The 21,134-nt window shown below is 39.8% G+C and overlaps 2 protein-coding genes across 2 annotated transcripts; both read right to left on the bottom strand.

Moving 5' to 3' along the window:
* Positions 1 to 91: 91 nt before the first annotated feature.
* On the bottom strand, positions 92 to 13,785 carry LAP3 (leucine aminopeptidase 3). Its single transcript, XM_038178309.2, has 13 exons — positions 13,554 to 13,785; positions 12,965 to 13,080; positions 12,579 to 12,633; positions 11,064 to 11,169; positions 9,028 to 9,187; positions 7,323 to 7,487; positions 6,582 to 6,740; positions 5,612 to 5,736; positions 4,150 to 4,238; positions 3,362 to 3,464; positions 1,521 to 1,600; positions 705 to 817; positions 92 to 607 (listed from the first exon to the last, which is right to left on the bottom strand). The coding sequence occupies exons 1-13, from the start codon at positions 13,641 to 13,643 to the stop codon at positions 409 to 411; spliced, it is 1,560 nt and encodes a 519-aa protein (XP_038034237.2). The 5' UTR covers positions 13,644 to 13,785; the 3' UTR covers positions 92 to 408.
* Positions 13,786 to 15,662: 1,877 nt separating this feature from the next.
* Positions 15,663 to 21,123, bottom strand: CLRN2 (clarin 2). The gene is made up of 3 exons (XM_021267747.4): positions 20,025 to 21,123; positions 16,400 to 16,579; positions 15,663 to 15,946 (listed from the first exon to the last, which is right to left on the bottom strand). The coding sequence occupies exons 1-3, from the start codon at positions 20,275 to 20,277 to the stop codon at positions 15,681 to 15,683; spliced, it is 699 nt and encodes a 232-aa protein (XP_021123422.1). The 5' UTR covers positions 20,278 to 21,123; the 3' UTR covers positions 15,663 to 15,680.
* Between the last annotated feature and the right edge of the window lie 11 nt (positions 21,124 to 21,134).

Consider the following 21,134-nt stretch of genomic DNA (forward strand, 5'->3'; position numbering starts at 1 on the left):
CAGCACTACCTTTCCTACTCCATTAGTCACCCAAAACAGAGACACAGCTACACCACCCCCCTATTGTTATTTCTCTCTAAATCAACAGATGTACCCACACAAATAGGAGATTTATTGATTACAATAATTATGCTTACTTTACATACAAAAGAGGAGCTCAGGTATTTTCCATGATCATGTTTTGGTATTTAATACCCGACATAGTTCAAACTGCAACTTTTTATTTTAAACTCCATAACAGAGGGAGACAAATCTCAAGTTTGAGATGTTCTTACCCAGTAATGACTTACAAAATGTGGGTACAGGTCATCACTATAGTGAAAATATGTTTGGGGCACTCCGTTATTAACACTTCTTAACTTTTTTTTTTTTTTTTTAAGGCAGAATGGATGATTTTAGAATAGGCATTTATTTGGTATTGTGACTGTCTTGACTTAATCGAGCCGCAAACTCTACTAATGTTCGTGTAGGCCGGCCTGCCATGCCTTTTCGAAGATAGGGCACCTCATCTTTATTGGACATCACACCAGCTATATCCAAATGAGCCCAGTGAGAGGCAGTCACAAATTCTTTCAGGAAGGCAGCAGCTGTGCACGCTCCCCCAGCTCTGTGGGAAGCAGAAAGATGGTGTCACTTTAGAAACAACACAAACAGCACAAACAATAGACTAATACACTGAAGGGAAAGGCTGTTAGCACATCTACCTGCTATACTTTCCAATGTTACTCAGGTCTGCAAGAGGAGAATCCGTTACTTGCTTGGTGTAATGTTCAAAAAGAGGCATTCTCCATACTCGGTCTCCTGTCAAAATGCTGGCCTGAAAAAGAACAGCAATAGTTGGGGTAAAGTTCACTACGGTAGTTTTGGTGTTTCCCCACCCTCCCTTTTTTTTTTTTTTTTTTTTAAAAAAAAAAAAAAAAAAAAAGCTGCATTTATAAGCACCACCACTATGCATGCTTATCTTTGTCTAGCTTTGATTGGTCTGAAACACACTGCAAGCAGAACAATGAAGCCTCCTTTTTGGGTACTTTAATGGTAGTCAACAGGCAAAAATCTAAAGAATACTTTTCCCCCCTGCAATATATTTTATTTTCTGGTAATGTATATATTCTCAAATGCTTCCCTTCAGGGGCTTCCTTCATCTATCACACTTCAGTCACTCACAAGGCCTCTGAATTTCTCTTGGTATTGCTAAGCAAGACCAACAATCTTTGTTAACAAAAACTAATTACTGTCAGTAGTGCAGAGCTTATGCATATGCAGTAAGTTATCAAAGGATGCAGATACTTGAGATAATGATTCATACTTTCTGCTGTATGATACTAAACCTCACTAAAGAGCCAGTAATTAATAGTCATCATTATGTATTTTTCAATTAAATGCGATACTAACACACTCCTATGAGATTTCAAAATGTAGTAACATACTTTTTAGGTTGGCATAAAGACTTTCTGTAAAGCACTGTTTAGCAATGACAACTATTACTGAATTATTATTTGATAATAATGTTGATGGCCTACCTCATAAAGGTGATTCCAAAGCCAAGATGAATTTGTGAACACTCCAGTCGCAGCAGATCCCAATGCAACATCCATGGCACCTACAGAAAAACATCCTGAAGATTATACAATGAAGGCAAAGGTGGACTTGAGCATGGACTCTGCATCCAGACTCCTCACAGTACTTTCCTTTTCAATTCTCATTATCAGTGACTTCTAAAGTCCACAAACCAAAGATTTTGATATACTTATATTTATTTTTAAAAGCTCAAAAGTTTTTTAAAAGTTTACATAATCGAAGAGGACAAGAATTCATAAAAATGATATTTCCACATCTCATAAAACTAGACTTTCTGCTTTCAGCTTGATGCTTCCTAGCAATATGTCTACCATGATGTATTCAGAAATATGTCTCTTCTCAAACAAAACAAAACACTCAATTTTATTGTTTTCATATAGAAAATATACATGACTGGGCTTTTTCAAAGTTACAGACTTATGCAATTTTCCAGCCGGTATTTTTTGCTTTTGTGAATTTCACTTATGTAGATTGTTGCACAACATATGCAAATGTGCTTTAAATAAAAATAATCACTATCAAAATAATACACAATGCCTAAGGCAGAGGGATTACATATATATTCAGTTATTTGTTGCCACAGAAATGCTTCTCTAATGCTGATGCCATTTATGGCACTCAATCCCCAGGGAGATTTAAAAAACAAACAAATGAACAAAAAAACTTTAACAAAAATGGTACGTCAAAAGAAATTTCTGCGGGAGCTGTCCTCCTTTCTATTTGTGCCCAGGAATTCCCAACACAGCAGTCTGTAGTGGCAGCAGCCTCTTTCCTGTATCATGCCTCATATAGAAATATTGCCATACAAGCCAACCATCTTAACATAAGCATCCCTTCTATCTAGGGACATTTTCAACAGCATTTGAACTTGTAAAGCTTACAGAACATGATTTAAAGCCCCAGTTTCCATATAGAAAGATTATTCTTCTTCTCAGCTTATTCGTTAAGCAACACAGAGGACTCCTACCTGAACTACTCTTCCATGTTTGCTCACCTTTCAGGTGAAGTCACTTCACCCATGACAGCTTGTTGCTGCCGTTCATAAGATGCATACACCATTAATGCTATTTTTGCAGATTTTAGATTTAAAATTATAGCTTCATTCATATATAACCATAGAGGTAAAACAATTAAAACACATTTTTTCATGCCTGAAAGTGTGCAAAGAGATACTTCACTGGAATGACTTCCTGTGACGATGATAACGACTCTCCTACTACATGGAATCATGGACACCTGAGATAGCTCAGCAAATGGAAGAACTGGTGCTGGATAGCTCAGAACTCAAAGTGCTAAGAGGCTGTTCATAATGGAGCTATTTTGGCTCCAGCATGGCCAGTACTGTATGGAACTGGAAAGAGTCTTCCACAGCCATGCCAGTTTCTTTGCACCAAACAGGAGCTGGAAGTTCTTCACTCAGATGTTGGGTGACATAATTGCCTGGAAACAATTGTTAAGCTCACCCAGAAACAGATCCACCGGGCACTACTGTGCAGAAACATCCAAGCCTGCATAGGTTTTCCTGAGCTTATTACTGCCAGCCCAGCTCCACGTGCACTGTTCAGCATGTACCCTGCATGCCAATGCTTGCCAGTCCTGGAGACACGCAGCTGAAGAAATTGTTAGAGCATTAACTCTGCAAGCTCTTGTCCTACAACATGTAAAATCATCTCCGCTGCTTTTAAATTTAGGCTGAATTTGTATATATAGTGCAGCTAATCCATAGCCAGTTAATAACAAAGACCTGACATCTAAAATGAAGCAGGGAATGGAGACTGCTTACCTGTCAGTGTTGCAGCATTCACAATAGCCCTGGCATTAAAATTGTGGGCATAACAGAGAGCATCAGCTAATAGCAGCCTTCCTTCTGCATCTGTGTTGTCAACCTTCAGGTGCAAAGTTAACAAAAATACATTAACTACTAAAAACAAAATCCCTTTAACTGACTTATTTCTTACATACTCTCTTAAACAGCTGTCAGATTGTGAATGCACTGTCACAGGCCCCAGGAGCTTAAATCAAAATTTACGCAGTTTCCTCAGAAGGGTCTGGAGGCAGGAGAGGAGCCCCACTGCAGCACAGGGGGAGGTCACCACTCCCAGCAAAGCCCCAGCAACCCCAGGGCTGTTTTGGAGCAAGCAGAGAGTTCTGGCCCACAGAAACAGCAAAGAACAAGAGGGATCCACAAGAAATCACAGATACATGCCTGGTAACAGTTCCTTATTAAAATAAATAAATAAATAACCCCCTTTGTATCTTTCTCCTTTCAGAGAAAGTTTATGATTTTCTAGCATGTTCACTAAAAGTTACCATAGTCTTCAGTTTTTCCTAGTGATTTCTAAAACATGTCTAACCTCTTCAATGTTTATATTTGAAAGAATCCTATGATAGCAATTTCTAAAAATCTAACTTCTAAATAAATTAATAATTACATTTGTAAAAACATTACACTTGCACTGTGTATCTTTATAAAGGGTCTTTTTAAACACGTGCTCTTGACTGCAGTCATGTAACTCAATCAATTAAACCAATTCACCAAAAGTATTCAAAATCCAAGTTTCACATGCATACCTGTATTGTTTTTCCATTCTTGGCTCTAACTACATCCCCAGGCTTGTTTGCCTTACCACTGGGCATATTTTCACAGAGGGGTGCCAAACCTCAGAGAGAAAAAGGAAAGTGCGTTATTGGTTTCTTTTTGGAGAAAGAGGCAGAAAAAATACTTAAGGAAAAAGAAACACCTTAAGAAAGCATTATTCTCATCTTGAATTATGTTCAATAGCTGAGTTTTCCTGATCTCTGAAAGACACATGGTCCAGTTTTCAGTTGGTGACATTTCTCTGCATGGTGTAAGTGAAAAAATTTTGTGGTGCACCATTTTAACACTAGGAGTTACTTCTACTTTATGCCTAGGCAAGTGAGAGCAGAAAAGGTTTAAAATTTACTGAAGCTCCTGTCAACAAATAGCATCTCATGTGTTTCATATATGAACAATTAGTCACATGTAAAGGGATTTCTTTCTGAAAATAAAAATTTCTACTGTCTGAGCTGTTCAAGCTCTGCTCATTGTATAATGTCAAGAGGGATCCAAGGAATTGCCACAGAATGCCAAGCGTAAGAGCAAACAGAGATGCAAAAGTGTCAACATCAAAACTACAAATGGAATAATGGGATGAAAGACTGTCCATCTTTCCCAGGGAAAACATGCTCCTGTGTTCTGCTCAAAGAACAAGGAATATGAGAATTGTGATCGACCACTTTTCAGTGGAGTGGCAGAGAGAGACTTTTGTTCCACTGATTTCTGCTTAGCACTTCCAATTCTGTGGGAGGAATCTCTTAAGGATGTGTGGTTCACTGCCCTCTACTGGTTGAAGTATGTAAGCGACTAAAACATTAGTTGCCTGAAAGTTACAGTACTCAAACATAAAAACCTAGAACGGATTACATGTTACCAGTGACTGTTTCTTTTAAACAACAGTTCCTGAATCAGCCAATTCTAGCTGTGCAACATCTCTGCTGAAAAAAATAAGTAGTGCTCAGAATTCAAGAATACTATCAGAAAGCCTTTTTGTTGCAGCTCCGTTTAAGTTTCTGCTGAGACATTCACATAAGGAAACAAAAGCTGATCCCTTATCCTGTTCAGCTGGGGCAAACACTCATGGAAGTAGTTCACCTGCTTTTTATTTTTAATTGTTTTTACAGGTATCCACATTCCTTCTTGGAATGAAATAGCAGAACTTCTGCAAAACTCATTGAAAACAAGTTTATCAACAAGTCTCTCCTAAGATCTAAAAATCATGCCCTCAAAATTTTTATTCTTTCAGTATTTTATTCAAGCAAAGCTAGTGATTTTTGATAAGCAAGTAAAGACAGAAGAGAAGCTAAGAAAATGAATTAGATGAGCAACTCTGAAAAAGCCTATGACATTTCTGTAGGACATGTCTTACAGCAATGGCTGATACTAGGAAAGGACCTTGTCTAAACAAAGCCTTGTAAAATTAAGATTCTCAGATTCTCACACAAACACACTTACCAATTATATTAAGAGGTAGATTTAATGTTGCTGCAGTCACAATGGCCGAACAGACAGTTGCTGCCCCTCCCATATCTGCTCTCATCGCATCCATACCTGATGACGGCTTCAGCGAGATGCCACCACTGAAATGAGCAGAACAGTATCATCAACACGGAGGAGCTGAGCGTTAATATGTTGATTATACTCTGCCCATCAGTGTGTTTCAACACCAAATGTCAGTAAACGCTAGGCTCTGTTTTCAGATTCTCTTGCACACATACTGAAAACACAAGGAATCTAGAAAATTCAGGTGATCTGCACTGGACTAAAAAAATAGACATTCTTCTCATGTGCTCAATGGTCTTCATAACAGCAGAAGAGAACAAAATGAGCATAAAACCAAGTAGACTTGGTAAAAACCAAGCATATGGAAGGAGAACAGACTAATAAAGTGTTCAGTAGTTATAACTGTTTTTATGTCCTATTAAAGAAATTGCTGCAAAGAATGAACTGTTTTTACTTTGCTTAAGCATGAACTAGATGTCCAGTGACAGACTGCAACTCTAAACACTTAACTTTTTCATCCCAAGGTTTCCTCAGGCCAAGAAAAAAAAAAAAAGAAGACACTAAGTTTTGTTTTCTTTCCTTCTAGCTTTCCATTTTCCCCTTACAGACCGAAGGCATATAAGTTCTACTTATTTCAATCACTCAAGCTTGCCTCATCCCCAGCAAAAGCAGCACAACCTACTAAATTTGGCAAGTTCACTGGAATGGCATTGAAAGATGTGCTGAGCAATAAAAAAGCAGCTCTGTGTTGAACATGAAGAGCAGGAGGGCACAAGGAAAGCCTCACCTCTGTGTTTAAGGGGATTGCAGTCAGAAGCATTCATCTCTTGGTTGAATTACACAACTCATCCCTCTGTGCTCCATCCTTTAAAAACTGAAACACAGCATTCCCCCAAATTATTCAAGATATTACCACACATACCTGTCAAATGTAACTCCTTTTCCTACAAATACCAAAGGAGAGTCATTCGCATTAGCACCACCTAAGTAGTGGATCTCCAGAAAGATGGGAGGTTCAGCTGAGCCCTTAGCTACACTCAGGAATGCTCCCATCTGTTGTGTTGCTATCCAAGACTCTGGCCTGAAATAGAAATATATACGTATAAGTTTAAATTGGACACTTTGACCAACGTGTTTTGCTTGTCTGTTTTTAAAAATCACAATTCTTGAAGGTTTGTACACAAACTAATTCCACTTTAGTTAGCTGAATTGGAAACCTCATTTAAATGCCACCATTATTACTATTTTTGTGAAGCAGAAAAATACTGCCTCCAAGTTCTTGCCTTTTTTTTTTTTTGTAAGACTAAACTATACTTTCTGAAAACAAAGGGTATTAGGAAAAAGGTACCTAGTATTTGTAGATTATTCACTGATTCTTCATCAGGCTTCTTCTTTCACAGCACATGTCAATTAAGCAATTAATTGATGGCATGGCTAATTGGTAATCATTTTATTGTGTCACAGTAACTTGCTTACGCTGCTAGCTAGAAGCTCACCTTCTAAACATTGAGAGGAGCCTGCAGTCTGGGTACCTTTATCGCTTTTAGCCAACAACTTTACCTGCTTTTGTCATTTGAAATGGCAGAATGAAAACGAGAGCATGTGACAAATTTGGCATGGAAGGTTTCTTACCCTATAAAGGAATCATTTGAATGTATTTTACCTTATATGGACCTTCACGTTGCTGCTGAAACCCCTGAGCTTCTGTTCAATATATTCAGCAAATTTGATTGGAGTTATATAATTGGCTGGAGCCTCCATCAGGTACCGAGCGAGGTTCTGACCCTCAGCATAGATAACACCTTTCTGCCAGGCTTCACTTCCGGCACTAAAAAACACCATACAACAACCATGATTGTACAAAAGTAAGATAATATCAACATTTATTTGTTCTCTCCCATCTGAAAATACAGTATTATTAATTCAGGGGAATTAAGAACCTCTTATTACCCTTCCTACAAGGAATTTAGGACGAGATCCAATATGTATCTAGTCTAATATCTCATCTCTGGTTCCAGTCAGTGCCAAATGCTTCAGAGAAAGCTAGAAGAATCCTAGAGCAGACAGATGTAAAATTATCTGATATGTGGTCTTGTCCTAATCCTTACTAGTCAGAGATTGGCTTGAACTTTAAGCACATGGTTTACTATCCCTTCCAAAATTTGTAATCGCATTAACTACAACACCCCTGAAAGTTTTTATTTACCGTACAAAGCCTCTAAGTCTGTTTTTCAATTTGCTGAAGTATGATTATGTGATAAGAGTGGAACTTGGACCTCAATTCACAGTGCACTAAAGACATTTCACTAATAAAAGATAGAACAAACATTCACAAAGCTGACTGCATAGGAAATAGGGATCTCTGATTATTTTGCAACACTACTAGTATATAACCTCTCATTTTACTGAGACAGAACTAAAAGACTTGCTTATTTGCTTTAAAAGATGCCATGAAGCAGGGGATTAAGTTGGATTCCGCTCTCAAAAGAGCAATACAGGGCAGATGGAAGCCAAAAGGAATATAGAAACATTGCTTGGATATGCGGGGATGGAATTAAGAAGCCAAATCTCAGCTAGAGAGAAACTAACAAAAAGTGGGAAAGGCAACAAGAGGGCTTCAACTGGTACATCATCAGCAAAAGGGTCAGGATATGAGTGTCCCGTTGCTAAATGGGGCTGGCAATCTAGAGAACACTGAGAAGCCTGAGGTTCTCAATGCCTGCAATCCCTCAGTGCTTCTTGCTTAGTAACAGAGTTTGGAGAAGAACAGTACACCCATGGAAGCAAAAGCCCTGATACTATTTTCTGCCCCCAAGAAGCAAAAACCTTGATACTATTTTCTGCCCTCAAGGAACAGTGATGTTTACTTAAAGTCTGTAAGCACCACAGCTTTTCTTCTTGCATCTTGTTCTGTGAATGCAACTATAACAGGTGAACTATGTAAGACACTCATTATGGCATGGTCTGGTCTCATTTAGCATTTCCTAATTATCAAAAGGATTTATTCACTTACAGAGTTTGAAATACTTCTGCTCCACAATTTTATCATGCAATACCAGTATAAGTCCTTGTACATCAGAGTAATGTTTCAAGTAATTTTTTACTTTTATTTTTATCCTGGAACTTCTTTTCTGTGAAGCAGCATTTATTTACCCTTATCCTCAAAACACAGCATACTAACAAAACCTATGGAGCAAACACTATGAATATACCTGAGGTGAAAAATACTTAACTCCTTGTACTCATTTGAATTTCCTTAAGACAGAAATTGCTGTTAGACCTATTCTACCATTTTTATTTTTTTCTCATGCACGAGCATGCACAATTTTATAAATAAACAAATATACAAGCTTTCCTTTTGCCATCACCTTCCATGAAGCTGAGGAGTAACTGCAGTTTTCTTTTTTTGCTTCAGCTCATTGTATTCATGCAATCCAAGGACAGCACCTTCTGCGGCCGCTTGAGCATCTCCGCAAGGGTCCACTTCAACACAGGGGATTTCCAGATCTTGGATCTGTCTACAACCAACTGAAAAACACAGTATGGAATTAATAGGCCAAGTAGTGCAGAGAAGAGCAGAACAGGTGTCTGATGTGACCAATGTAATACTTCAAGGAAAGTATTAAAGGAAAAGAAAAAATAGCTTTACTCAAGATATCCGAGTTTAAAAGTAAATAAACAAAAAAAGATCATGTAGTAAAATAATTTAAAATGCTAGTGACCGTATATTGACAAGTTTTGATAAGTTTCTTGGTAAGTTTCAATGATCAAGCCATTTCACAAGAATAAGAAGGAAACTTCACAGTAGTTCTGATTCCTTTAAGCTCACACCACATCAAAGAAAACCTCTATCATTCTGGAGTGTTATGGGTTGTGAAGACCTATAGTTATCAGAAATCTGCCCTGATTTTTTTTTCTCCTAAGACTAAGTAACTGTTCTTTTCTGACAAAGAAGGTCATACACAATTTTATAAACATTATTAAAAAACAGACATAATTCCATACATTTTACAGAAAAATTTAACTGTTTTGGCAGCTGGCGAGACAATGTGGGCTAGTCCTTTGGACTAAAGGGCAAAGCCAACACACAGAGATTCACTTTCCTCATTATTACAACTGTCACAGACGTATGACTGACCTCCTGTCTCAGATTATAACCATTATGGTGAGAACTCTTTATTCTTGTTGTATACACAGTTAGATGCAAAAATCAACCCCTGATTAAAACAGAGGACCTTTTACTGGGTCTGGCTGAGCTGGAGTTAATGTTTTTCATAGCAATCTCCATAGAAGTTTTAGATTTTTGATCAAAATGGTGTTGATTACACAACAACATTTTGGCTATGGCTGAACAATGCTCAAACAGCACCAAGACTTTCTGCTTCTCGCTGTGCTCCCTACCCCAGTGAACAGGCTGGGGGTAGGCAGATAAATGGCAGGGATCACAGCCAGGACTGCAGACTAGAACTAACCAAAGGGATATTCTGTATCACTCTCTCACAAGCAGTAAAAGCTTGCTGGTGGGGACAGGCAGATACTGTTTTTCAAAGTAGCCACTGTTCAGGACTGGCTGGACATTGGTCAGCTTGTGGGAGGTGCTGAGCGATAGCTTTTGCATAGTGTTTTCTTTCCTTCACTTATTAAACTGTCTACCTTGGCTAACGAGTGGTTCCTGCTTTTACTCTTTTTATTCTCTCCCTGTCTCACTGAGGGGAAAGTGAGCAAACAGTTGTGCGGGTGCTTAGCCGTGAATTGACGCCCCAGCCAGCAACGTCTAAGCTGTAAAGTAATAATTTGTTTGTTATAAGGAGTAACAGCAGGGTTATCAGGTATCTCCGCTAGCTACAATTCCTGAAAGTACAGATTTATCACATTACAACACACCTCACAGTTATACGAGGTGCCCACTGTTACCTTTGTGGCCATGCACCACAATTTCAGTAACAGAAAAATAAGAGGCCTTTGCCTGTGAGGGATAAGGAAACATTCTACTTACATTGGGAAAGTTATCACTCCACAAAACAAAACTCTCAGTTACAAACTAGAGCAGCAAAAGGAAATCTATATGCATACTTAAGTACAGCACAATCATTAAGTGCTCACTTAATTCTCTCAGGCTTCAAAATCATGGCAATTAAACAAGTGCATTTTCAATACCCCACCATTCAGGAGACGTACTGAAGTTATCTGTCTGCAGGTTGATTTACATGCTGTATAACTTCTTTCTCACTAAGAAAAAATCTCATGAATGTCAATGACAAGTAAACACATTTCCCAAACTATGCAGTATGTTTTGCATTTCAAAACGAAAGCGTATGTAGACTCGCTCTTCAAAAATGGAACACGCTGCACCATTAAAAGGCTTTTCTAGACAAAAAGTTAAGAAAATAAGAAAACAGTTAACCTGCAACAGCTGCACGAATGTTTTCTTTGTCTTCATTCCAGTTTTCTTGGTCATTTATTCCAGCATTCTTCTTACCCAAGCCAACTACAGCCACACTTGGAAAGTCCTACGCAAAGCCAACACACAGAGATTCATTTTCCTCATTATTACAGCCACAGCATGGAGTTGTTACAGACTCCACTTTCCCAACCAAACACAGCATTAAAACACATTCAATACTTTCTCTACGTCACACAGCCGATTTCTGCATAAGAGCACCAGTATGGTACCACAATCTTGCACTCCTATTCATTTACCACAGGCAGCCAAACAGTTGTTCTGGTTGTCCATTTCACAATTTGTATTGCAGCAGATAGAGCTTTATGCTAAACAAATAGCAAAAGATATTTCTATCCTTCTAAGTGTACCCATTTTCACTCAGAAGTATGTTCAAGCTAATAAAATCTCTTCAAAGGTCAAAAAATCTCTTCAACCTCTTCTCAAGCCTAGAAGCTGAGCTGAGCTGGTGCGATTAGCCACATACCAAATCAAAGCTGAGCAGAGGTACACAGATCCAGATATTCAGGAAAGTAGCGTAGCACAGCAAACTACATTCCTACCTCAGAAACTGAAAGTAATGGGCAAAAAGGAAGAGATAGCAAAGATGAAAGGAGTCTTTTTAAGGACATAGTCAAATTTGTATAACCTTGAGTATGGCTTTATACAAGTGAATAAATTCCCACTGCTCTCAGGAGAAAATGAACTTAATCTTAGACTTTCCCTTACCCTTCCATCACAAATAGCTGCTCTGTCAGCTTTTTTTATTTACTTTTTTTTACACTATAAAGCCTCTTAGTCCACAAGATGGTGGAACTAACATAAACTTGCCAGATCAATGACTCAAGTTATCCTTTTTTAGCTATCGTTATTTTAAACACTAAGGAGAGGTCATTAGGCCAGATTCTACTACATCCTCTTGCAGAGATTTCCAACTCACTTTAGGTCATTCTGTAGGCAGAACTGGCATAACGGGACCTTCAGGGGACTCAATTTCCATGAAATTCATGACAACCTTTCTACTGAGTACATCACCTGTGTTCTCCACATAGGTATTTTTGCATGGTAGGCATTAATCACTACAAAATGATTTATTTAAAATCATTTACATAGCCCTAACATACCATGTAATTACATACACAAGAACACCTTGTGTCATATTGGAAGTCTGCCTAGCCTCTAGCTATCTGACCAAAAAGGTTCAAGTTGGAACCAGCCAGCTCCATCCAGACACATTAGATGAGTTACGACTTCTCAAATGGCAACAGAAGCCTAACTTTAAGCGGGTGAATCCCTATCTCGTACAACTGTGAAATATCATGTCTGTGCAGACAAGAGTTCTGCCTGAACAATGGCAGAGAGGGAAAAAAAGCGCAGAGCGTTGACACAAGCACAGCTGTGAACCAAGCTTAAGGTAAGACGCACGGGCAAGCCTCACTCATTAATAAATATACATCATGAAAATCCCACCATTCATACCTGGTGCAAACCATGGAACAGGTACGTTTTGCCTTTCTTCAAAGGTGGCCCACAACTACAACACAAGAAGGTTCTTTCAGTAAAGAAGCCTTAACCAAGGTAACAAGGCTTATGGTATACTACATTAACCCCACACTGAGCTTCTCAAGACTATGCTGGGACACTTGGCTCAGTGCTCACTCACAGAAAAGGGCTATCCCTACGAGTATTTTGCTTCTCTTTCCTTGATGCTTGGCTTCTGCCACAGGAATTTCCCTCCAAGCTGCTCATCCTGGCCTGAAAAGGGGTGTGGGTTCAAATGCCAGCAATGATCAGAAAGACAGCCCCATTCTTATTGGTGTTTCAGAGATACTTGAATCCATTTCAGGAAGGTAGCCAACACTTACACCGACAGAAGTTCTCTCAGCTTTCCCGACACGAGCCTATCGAAAGCATCTCCTGCACTAGTGAGCTGGGCAGCACCTCCATCCTGCTCACTCGAATAGGCTCCCAGTACAAGGCCCTAGGAAAGGATACACATTAATGTAAACAGCGTGAAGTTTAGAGACCTGACAGAGAAACAAGCACAGCGTTCAGATTGCTGCTGGTTTACGCGTGCATGTCGGCTCATGCACCCATCTCACGTGCAAGGCACAGAGCCACGTGCTGGTGGTACAGGATAAAACATTACAAAGGAGGCACAGCCCAACCAATCCCTTCACCTCCAGAACTCTTGCAATCTGTAATTTGAAGGCACAACAGATTTATTTTTTTCCCCTCTGAGCCCACCAAACGCGGCTCCTTCGCCTGGAGCCCCGGGGGCTGCGCACGGAGCCGCACCGCGCCCAGCCCCGGCTCCCCAAGGCCAAGGGGCAGGCGAAGGAGCCTGGCAGGACACTCGCACACCACTTTCCCCCTTCCTTCACCTCGCCCGATCCCCACACGGGCGAGAGGGGCCGTGAGGTGGCGGTCCCACAGCTCCCGCTGCCCCCTCACCTTCCCGCCCGCCTCGCGGCTGTAGCCCCGGCCGGGGAGGTGCCCGGCCAGGCGGCGGGCGGCCACCCGCCGCACCCACGGCACCAACATGCCCGGAGCTCACAGCCCCAGAGCTCACAGCCCCGTTGCCTCACAACCCCAGAGCCCCGCAGCGGAGGCAGGCGGCTGTGCCGGCAGCCGACCCCGGCGCGCTGCTCGCCTCATCAGCAGGCGCCGAGCGGGGCGGTGCTGGAGGAAAGGGGAGGGGAGAAAATGGCGGCGCCTCCCCGTCGCCTCTTGAGGTGAGCGCCACTGGAGGCTGCGGGCTCGCACTGCTCAGAAAATCCTTCTCCACCCGAAATGATCAAATTTCCAAACAGTTTGTAAGCCCATAAGCGACACAGGGCCCGTGGTCTGCCCCCCGTTGTTAGCGCAAGGTGTGGGGAGCAGCGGGTGTTACGGCGGAGTTTTGCCCTCTTGTGGTGTGCTCCAGGTTAGCGTTCACACGTGCTGCTGAGGGCGAAACAACTTGTCTCGGAGGCTTACCGCAGCCTATAAAAACCAGACCTGATATCCATGCAGTGTATTTAACGTACGTGTGAAACACTGAAGTGTAAGTGGTGTATGAGAATTGAAAAAAAAAAAAAATCTTTCAAATGCAGACAAAACAAGTTTATGTTATTTCCCATATAGGGTGGTAGCTTACTTGTATAATATCCTCGCATTTAGGTTCTGAGTGAAAGTGATAATTTCCCAGAATAAAATTAAGAAAACATAGTAAGTGAAAATGAAAGACCAATGAGACTGACTGTGGCTGTGACAGGAAAATTCACACCAGACCAGAATTCATATCAGACCAGAATCATCAGTGTGATGTCAGAAGTAGATTTATGCTTTTCTAGCAAGAGCACTGCATGGAGAAAAAGTGTTTGGAGTTTACTGACGTGCGTGGTATCATCTGTGCAACAGCCAGAACAAACACGTCTAATTGAGGACAGCATCATCCAGAGACAGTAACTGAAGGAAATTGCATCCATTTTGATTTACCTTGTAAAATTACTTTTTTTGTTTGTTTGTTTTGTTTTTAATGTTAAATCGTAACTACTAAAAATCTCAAAGTGTTTTAGTAGTTAACCTCATTAATTTTGGAGTGACTCTTATGTACAAATAATAGTTTCTTTGCTCTTTGAAGAATGGCTCCATAACTTCTCTACCTCCTTCATGGAGCATCTGTATATTCTGCAAGTATTAATTAAATGGGTATTTCCAGTGCGTATTAAGTACTCTTCAATTTTATGGAAAAATAGGATTTTACCCATAATCTCTTTACATTTCTGAACAGATACACTACATAAATTATCTTGTTTGGGATTTCAAGTTTTCTAAAGTACCCACAAAGAAGCCTTCATTTCCACATGCTGATTATATTATTCATATGATTAGGTAGGTCTCTATATGAAGCATACCTAAAATGTTTTAATAAGGTAACTTTATATCCAGTTTATAACACTTGATATCAAGTTCCAGATATTCTGAAAGTATTTTATGATGTAACGGGGAAAGCTGCAAAGTGATAGAGTTAGCCACTGTTAATCTTTGTTTTAACACTGTATCACAAATAAGTAGCCTGTGCTTTCCCTTAAATTTAGTCCTAGAGATAGGGCTAAATCTTCTTTTTCAATGCAGTTTAATATTATTGTACGTCTTATATGACCCTCTGAAAAATGTCCAGCTAATTCCAAGAAGGTAATTGGCAAACATCCATCCTTTCTGTTTTAAAATAAGCCTATATTATGAAAGATTTATTACAAACATATTTTATTTCTAAACAAAAAAGATACTTGGTTTAGGTGAAATTGTATTATAACCTATGTTCTAAAATAGCTAAAATGTAGATTTTGTAAAAACTGTGAACTCTATAGGTCAGTTTTGAGAATAATATTTGTAGTATTTGTTGTTCCTACTTTCCCACACGTGCTAATTGCTGGTTTTGTAGACTGACCTTAAAAAAAGTACTGCAGATTTTTACAATTGGCATCTTTACTCATGTCTATACCAAAATTCTCCATCCAAAGCAAAAGCTGACAAGTCAAGAAGCTGTTTCTGTCATGATAGTTCACTTCACCAAAGTAGTCTTATGCAGATTTATTAGTACATGATATCTTCTGCTGTAACATTTGCTTCTTCTGTCTTAGTCTTTATTTTAGGGAAATGAATACCACTAATGGCTATTAGCAGCAAGTTCACTGCATGCGCTGTGGCACTTGCCACACAAAGCCAAAAACAGTCTTCAAACCTTTCTTCTAAGATAACAAATTGAAAGGCGTTTTCCCGAAAATTGGCAATTCTTTCTGTGAGGCGATGAAGTTTTACAGCAGCCATAAAGCCAGTGACTGCAAGTGCTATAAATCCACCTGCAACAAAAAGAAAGAAGTATTCACCATTGTTGTCAAAACAAGACATGCATTTTGGTTGTGCTTCAGAAGAACTTATTAAATACAAAAGCAGGTCTTAAACAGAATGTGACAGACTTAGACATGGCTTAAACACCTTCAGCATGCTTAGCCTTTAATGTATTGCCAAACAATATAATATTATAATAAATTTAAGTTTGTAATAAAGGCCTTTTATCAGTGATATGAACCATCAAGACTGGCATTTGCAGCTCCTGTAAAAAGTTGACTAGACACAATAAGCTGAAAAGCCATCTGACAGCTCTCTTTTGATAGTTGAGAATTCATTGGTAACTTCATTTTATTCACAACTATTTAAGTCAGGGAGATATCGAGTAAGGCAAGAAAAGAAGTTTTACAGTTAACATTTTCCTATGAACATGACTGGTGAAAAATACTGGTGAATGAACTTACCTGCAAGTAAATTCCAAAGGCATAGTCCTGCTGGACCCTTAATAGCCCGGTAAGGAACTTTTATTGCGTTAAGAATGCAGAATCCAAAACTGACCAGAGAAAAGCCCATGGCCACACAGAGGAACATTATAATCATCACATGCAGGCCTGTGTTCAGCTTTTTCACCATATGTGGGAAAACTGTCAAGAAAAAAAACAAACAACTATTCAATGTGTGAATGTTTTCATGTTTTCATGACAACAGTAAACATCACACTCTACTTATGCACCAAAGTCAAATTACATGTAAGCAAGACTATTTTTATAAAACAATCAATTCAGGTAGTTACACTCATGATGTTTTATTTCTCACTGCATACGACAAACTAGGGATACTCTACTACAGGAACAATCACTCACACAGGATCTGTAAATAAGGATGCAGGGTTAAGTACTCTGTTATTTATCTAGTTTTGTTCATGTATTTATCTCTGCTGCTGTATTGTCTGTTGCATTCTTTTCTGCCTCGTTTTCACCTCTGCTCTCTGCCCCAAACTTTTTTCCTTTGAGTTTCCCATTCCTGTTCCATGCTCTTAATCTCATGCCTTTGAAATCCAATAGTTCAGTTTCCTTGTCCAGCTCCTCTGAATTAGTGTTACATCTGCTTGATTTAGTTTCTTATATTATTCTTCTTTCTATCTCTTCCTCTCTTTAAAATGGGCTCCAGTGAGATCCACTCTGATCCACTTCCTATTTACTAATCTCACAGGTTTCCACTTTCAAATTCCCTTCCTGGTTTCTCATCAAGTGTTTATACCTCTTTTATGTATTTCTGGGTGTTGGACAGTATTTTAGTTAAACTCATAGAAAGGATGCAAAGTGCCGCAGTCAGGGCGGGTTTGGCATGAAGTATTCACAGGTTTTGTTATACACGAGCTCTTCTTCGGCAGCCTGCCTGTCTGTAAAGGACAGTGACTTTATTAACCTGTTTTTATCTTAACAGGCAGTTACTTCGTTGGAGGGCTACATCAGCCAGCAATAGGGAGATGCAGAACATGCAAGAACTCAGGTTATCCTGCAGCCCTTCAGTATCTAAATCAGAAGAAACATGAGGAGGGAATTGTAGACAATGTGCTGACTGACAGGAAAGAGAAAAGCTGATCAAGAAGGAACCTAAAACACAGGCCGATCGAGAAAAGCCCTTCAAATAATGCAGCACCACACATTCATACATATTTGGAAGGACTAACTGACTATTTATGTCACTAAAAACAAGGTACATCATATTATAAACAAATAGATCACTTCCTATGCTGCGTAAGTGAAAAAAATAATCCAAAGAAACCATATATAATGCAGGCAGAAATAACTGGTAGATGACACAGCAAATATCAAGGATATAATGTGGTCATCATGACATTACAGAATTCGAGTAGATTATTCAGAAAACTTAATACTGTACAAATTCCATACAAAAATCCATGATTCAACAGCTCTTCAGTAATTCATTCTGGGCTTATAATGAGGTATGGTATACACAGGAGCTACAGGAAAGACTCCAACAAGAAGAAAGGAGGGAAGTAGAAGAGGAATGGGAAGCCAGAAACTAGCTTACTTTCCCAGTGGAAAATAACTGCCTGTAAAAAAACAAAGCACATGGAATTTAGCTTTATTATAAACCAGAGTTTTCAGGGTGGTTCTAAAGATTCCTTTGTGTCTTTTCTGAGGCTCTCACACAGGTCCCAAAGACATGGGCAGCGAGCCTGTCTTAATACACAGAAATAAAAACCCCGAGGAAGGACATTGCCTTGGGGACTGCTGACACATTCCAGCTGTTTTTTGCTGTACACACAGACAAAATGTCTGACTTTCCCAGTTTGTTTGCAGGGCTTGATTCAGATGTCAAAATGTACGCATCTCATGCCAATTTAGATGGGCTAGGACTTCCAGTAACAACCATATGGATCTGACATAGATGACACTATGTATAGGAACACCTCCAAAAGGTGTTGGATTTAACAGCTTTGTAATACTGTTGTGATACCATTTTGATGCCAGTGTTGTGAAAGTTGCAACCCTTATAGAGCTATTAAAATACTTAAAAGGGAAAGTCTCAGGCACATTTGTTTACCTAAATGCATGGTTGTGTCCGCTGCATTTATTGACCCAATTTTACAGATCTAATTGGAAAAATTCTTGTTAGCTTCAGTGAGATCTTTGTCTGTCTAAGAAGAATACGATCACATCCTCCAGATATGTATTCATACAGTCAGTGGTGAGGGTGGAATGCTAGGCCTTCTTCTCAGATTACAGAGTAATTAATCAGAAAGTTTACTAACAAGGCTAGAATTCTCTTTGAATTCTAGAGGCTTCATTCTCAAGGCTTCTAGAATTCTCAAGGCTTCATTCTCTTTGACATTTATGGATGGGTTAAAGAACTGGAACTATATTTCTGGATACCTTGAAGAGAAGAAGCAGCAGCAGAGCAGGATGAATTTGACCCGTTTGCCAGCAATTTGGGCTATGGAAAAGCAGTTAGTCCAAATTCACAGTGTAACAACAGGTCACACTGATCTGTATTTCTTTGGTTCTCTTCACCACTCCTAAGACTGCAGTCCTGCCTGCTTTCAAGACTTCATAGCGGTGTCTGTGCAACTGTGTAGGGAGGCAGTATAGAGGGATGAGTTTATGGGAAATAAATAGATCTTTTGCAGGCTAATTTTCAGCAAGCTTAAGTCCCCGAACTTCCTCACCATACATCTATGCTAAGTACCACAGCCATTGCAAAGGACGAGCCAGCACTGCTGTGCAACAGGGGAGAGTTAGCTTCAACTTATATTGGTTTAAGTTGCTGCAGATCTGTCCACCAAACTAAACATCTTTGATGAAAAATATCATTTTCACTTCAGCACAGGATGTGTGAAAACTGGAAATCATCCAAAGTCAACATCTGACAGCTTTGGAGAGCTCAAGAAAATCTTTGACATTTCTACACTTTGTATGCATTCACCATTTTTTCTCTTTGAAGTTACCAGAAAAGAAAGTAAAATCTTCTTCAACAAAGTAAAAACTTCTTCAACATGTTAGTAAAGTTAGGAGTATCTACAATGGCAGACATCTGTTTTGGGACAGCTAGGGAAACACATAAACCTGGCTGGCTAAATAAATCTCTACTTCTTAAAGGAAAAAAAAAAAAAAAAAGAAAAAAAGAAAAAAGGGAGCAGTTTAACAAATATGGAAAAAATAGAGGTGCAGATATTGTGGAGCAACACTTGGCATGGAAAAGTTTCAGTCAAGGGAAAGTATGACTTACAGGGTCATCTCCAATGTACTTCCTCCTATAACTACCTGGGAAACAAGACTGAAAGGGAACCCTTTTCACTCCATTCACAAGAATAAAGGAATTCCTCTATCTAGCTCTAGGGATTTTTTTTTTCTTTGATTCCAAAATCACAAAACATAATCAGAGAGAAAACCTAGCCTGAAATAGCACTCAAATCCCAAACCATACAGACCACAAGTAAGCCACAATTATATCTTTAATAATAATGATTTGCTCTCGACAGGTTATGTAAACAAAATGAACAGAGTGCTTTTAAAGTTGAACTAGACATTTGACTAGAGAGTCAACTGAAATTGTACTTACTTGTGAATTTGGAACGACGCCCTCCCAGCCCACACTGGCGTATCTTGCCGCCCCTAAAAAGGCCATAGTAAATTTCTCCCATGAACTTGACCAGCTCTGGATCTGTGGCATTGACTAAATCAGCCCCTGTTTTGCAAAGCATCTTTCCAGTCATCCACCTTTGGGTCCCCATTGCGACGGCAATTACGATAAAAGACGCAAAACTTATTGTAGAAGCCAAGGCAAATAAAGTCTTTTTAAAACAGCCGGGCATCCTAGTGGTTTCAAGGAGTCATCTCCAAGGCCTCTCTTCAGTAATTAGGCACATTTCCCATTTTTCCTGTCGCTCTGAAATCCATGAACGAATAGCAAATATTTCAAAATACATCTCATTGTATTTCAAAGCTCCAGAAATTAAACTGTACAGTTAAAAATCAAGTCCAAAAAGATGTTTTGCTGCGACAGCATCCTGAAATGGTTGCGAACAACAGCTTCATTACCCTGTCATGCGGTGGTGCAGAAAGTAATCCTATATCTATTGCATGGCTAATGTTTCACCGGAGCTTTAATTGTCCTGCTCCAATGGCATCAAGTTCTTTACCATAACCACGTGGGATGAAAATTAGAAGCATTTTTCTAAAGATGATTAAAAACGTGGGTAAATATCTGCGAGGGACAAAGCTTTGCGAACGTGGAGTTTAGCAGCAGAATCCTGCTGACATCTCGGCTGCGTTAAGCTACCTCCTCCTGGTGCTTACTCTGTGCCTGTGTAAATGTCAGTGCTGTCAGAGCCACCAGGGCTGGCAATAACCCTCAGAGCGATGTCCCTCCATCCCTCGGCCTGCTAGCTGAGGTGTTTAAATGCTGTTCAGGAGGCTGTGGTTGCACACAGGGACCTGCTGCCTGCACAGGGCCCTCCGTGCAGGGCGGGGAGGCACAGGCAGGCAGCAGGGCCTGGAGCTGCGGGCTGTGGCGAGGGCAGTAATTCCACCTAGCAGCGATATCGAGCAGCACTAAAGAAAACTGGCAACAATTGCTCGCACTCCTACAGTTACAGCCCTTTACAGGCGCCCGCTAATTAACCATCCCCTGAGGGAACACAACCCGCGGAGGCTGAGATTAAAACCCAGG

The sequence above is a fragment of the Anas platyrhynchos genome, chromosome 4 (genome assembly GCF_047663525.1).
Source record: "Anas platyrhynchos isolate ZD024472 breed Pekin duck chromosome 4, IASCAAS_PekinDuck_T2T, whole genome shotgun sequence".
Classification (NCBI taxonomy): Eukaryota; Metazoa; Chordata; class Aves; order Anseriformes; family Anatidae; genus Anas; species Anas platyrhynchos.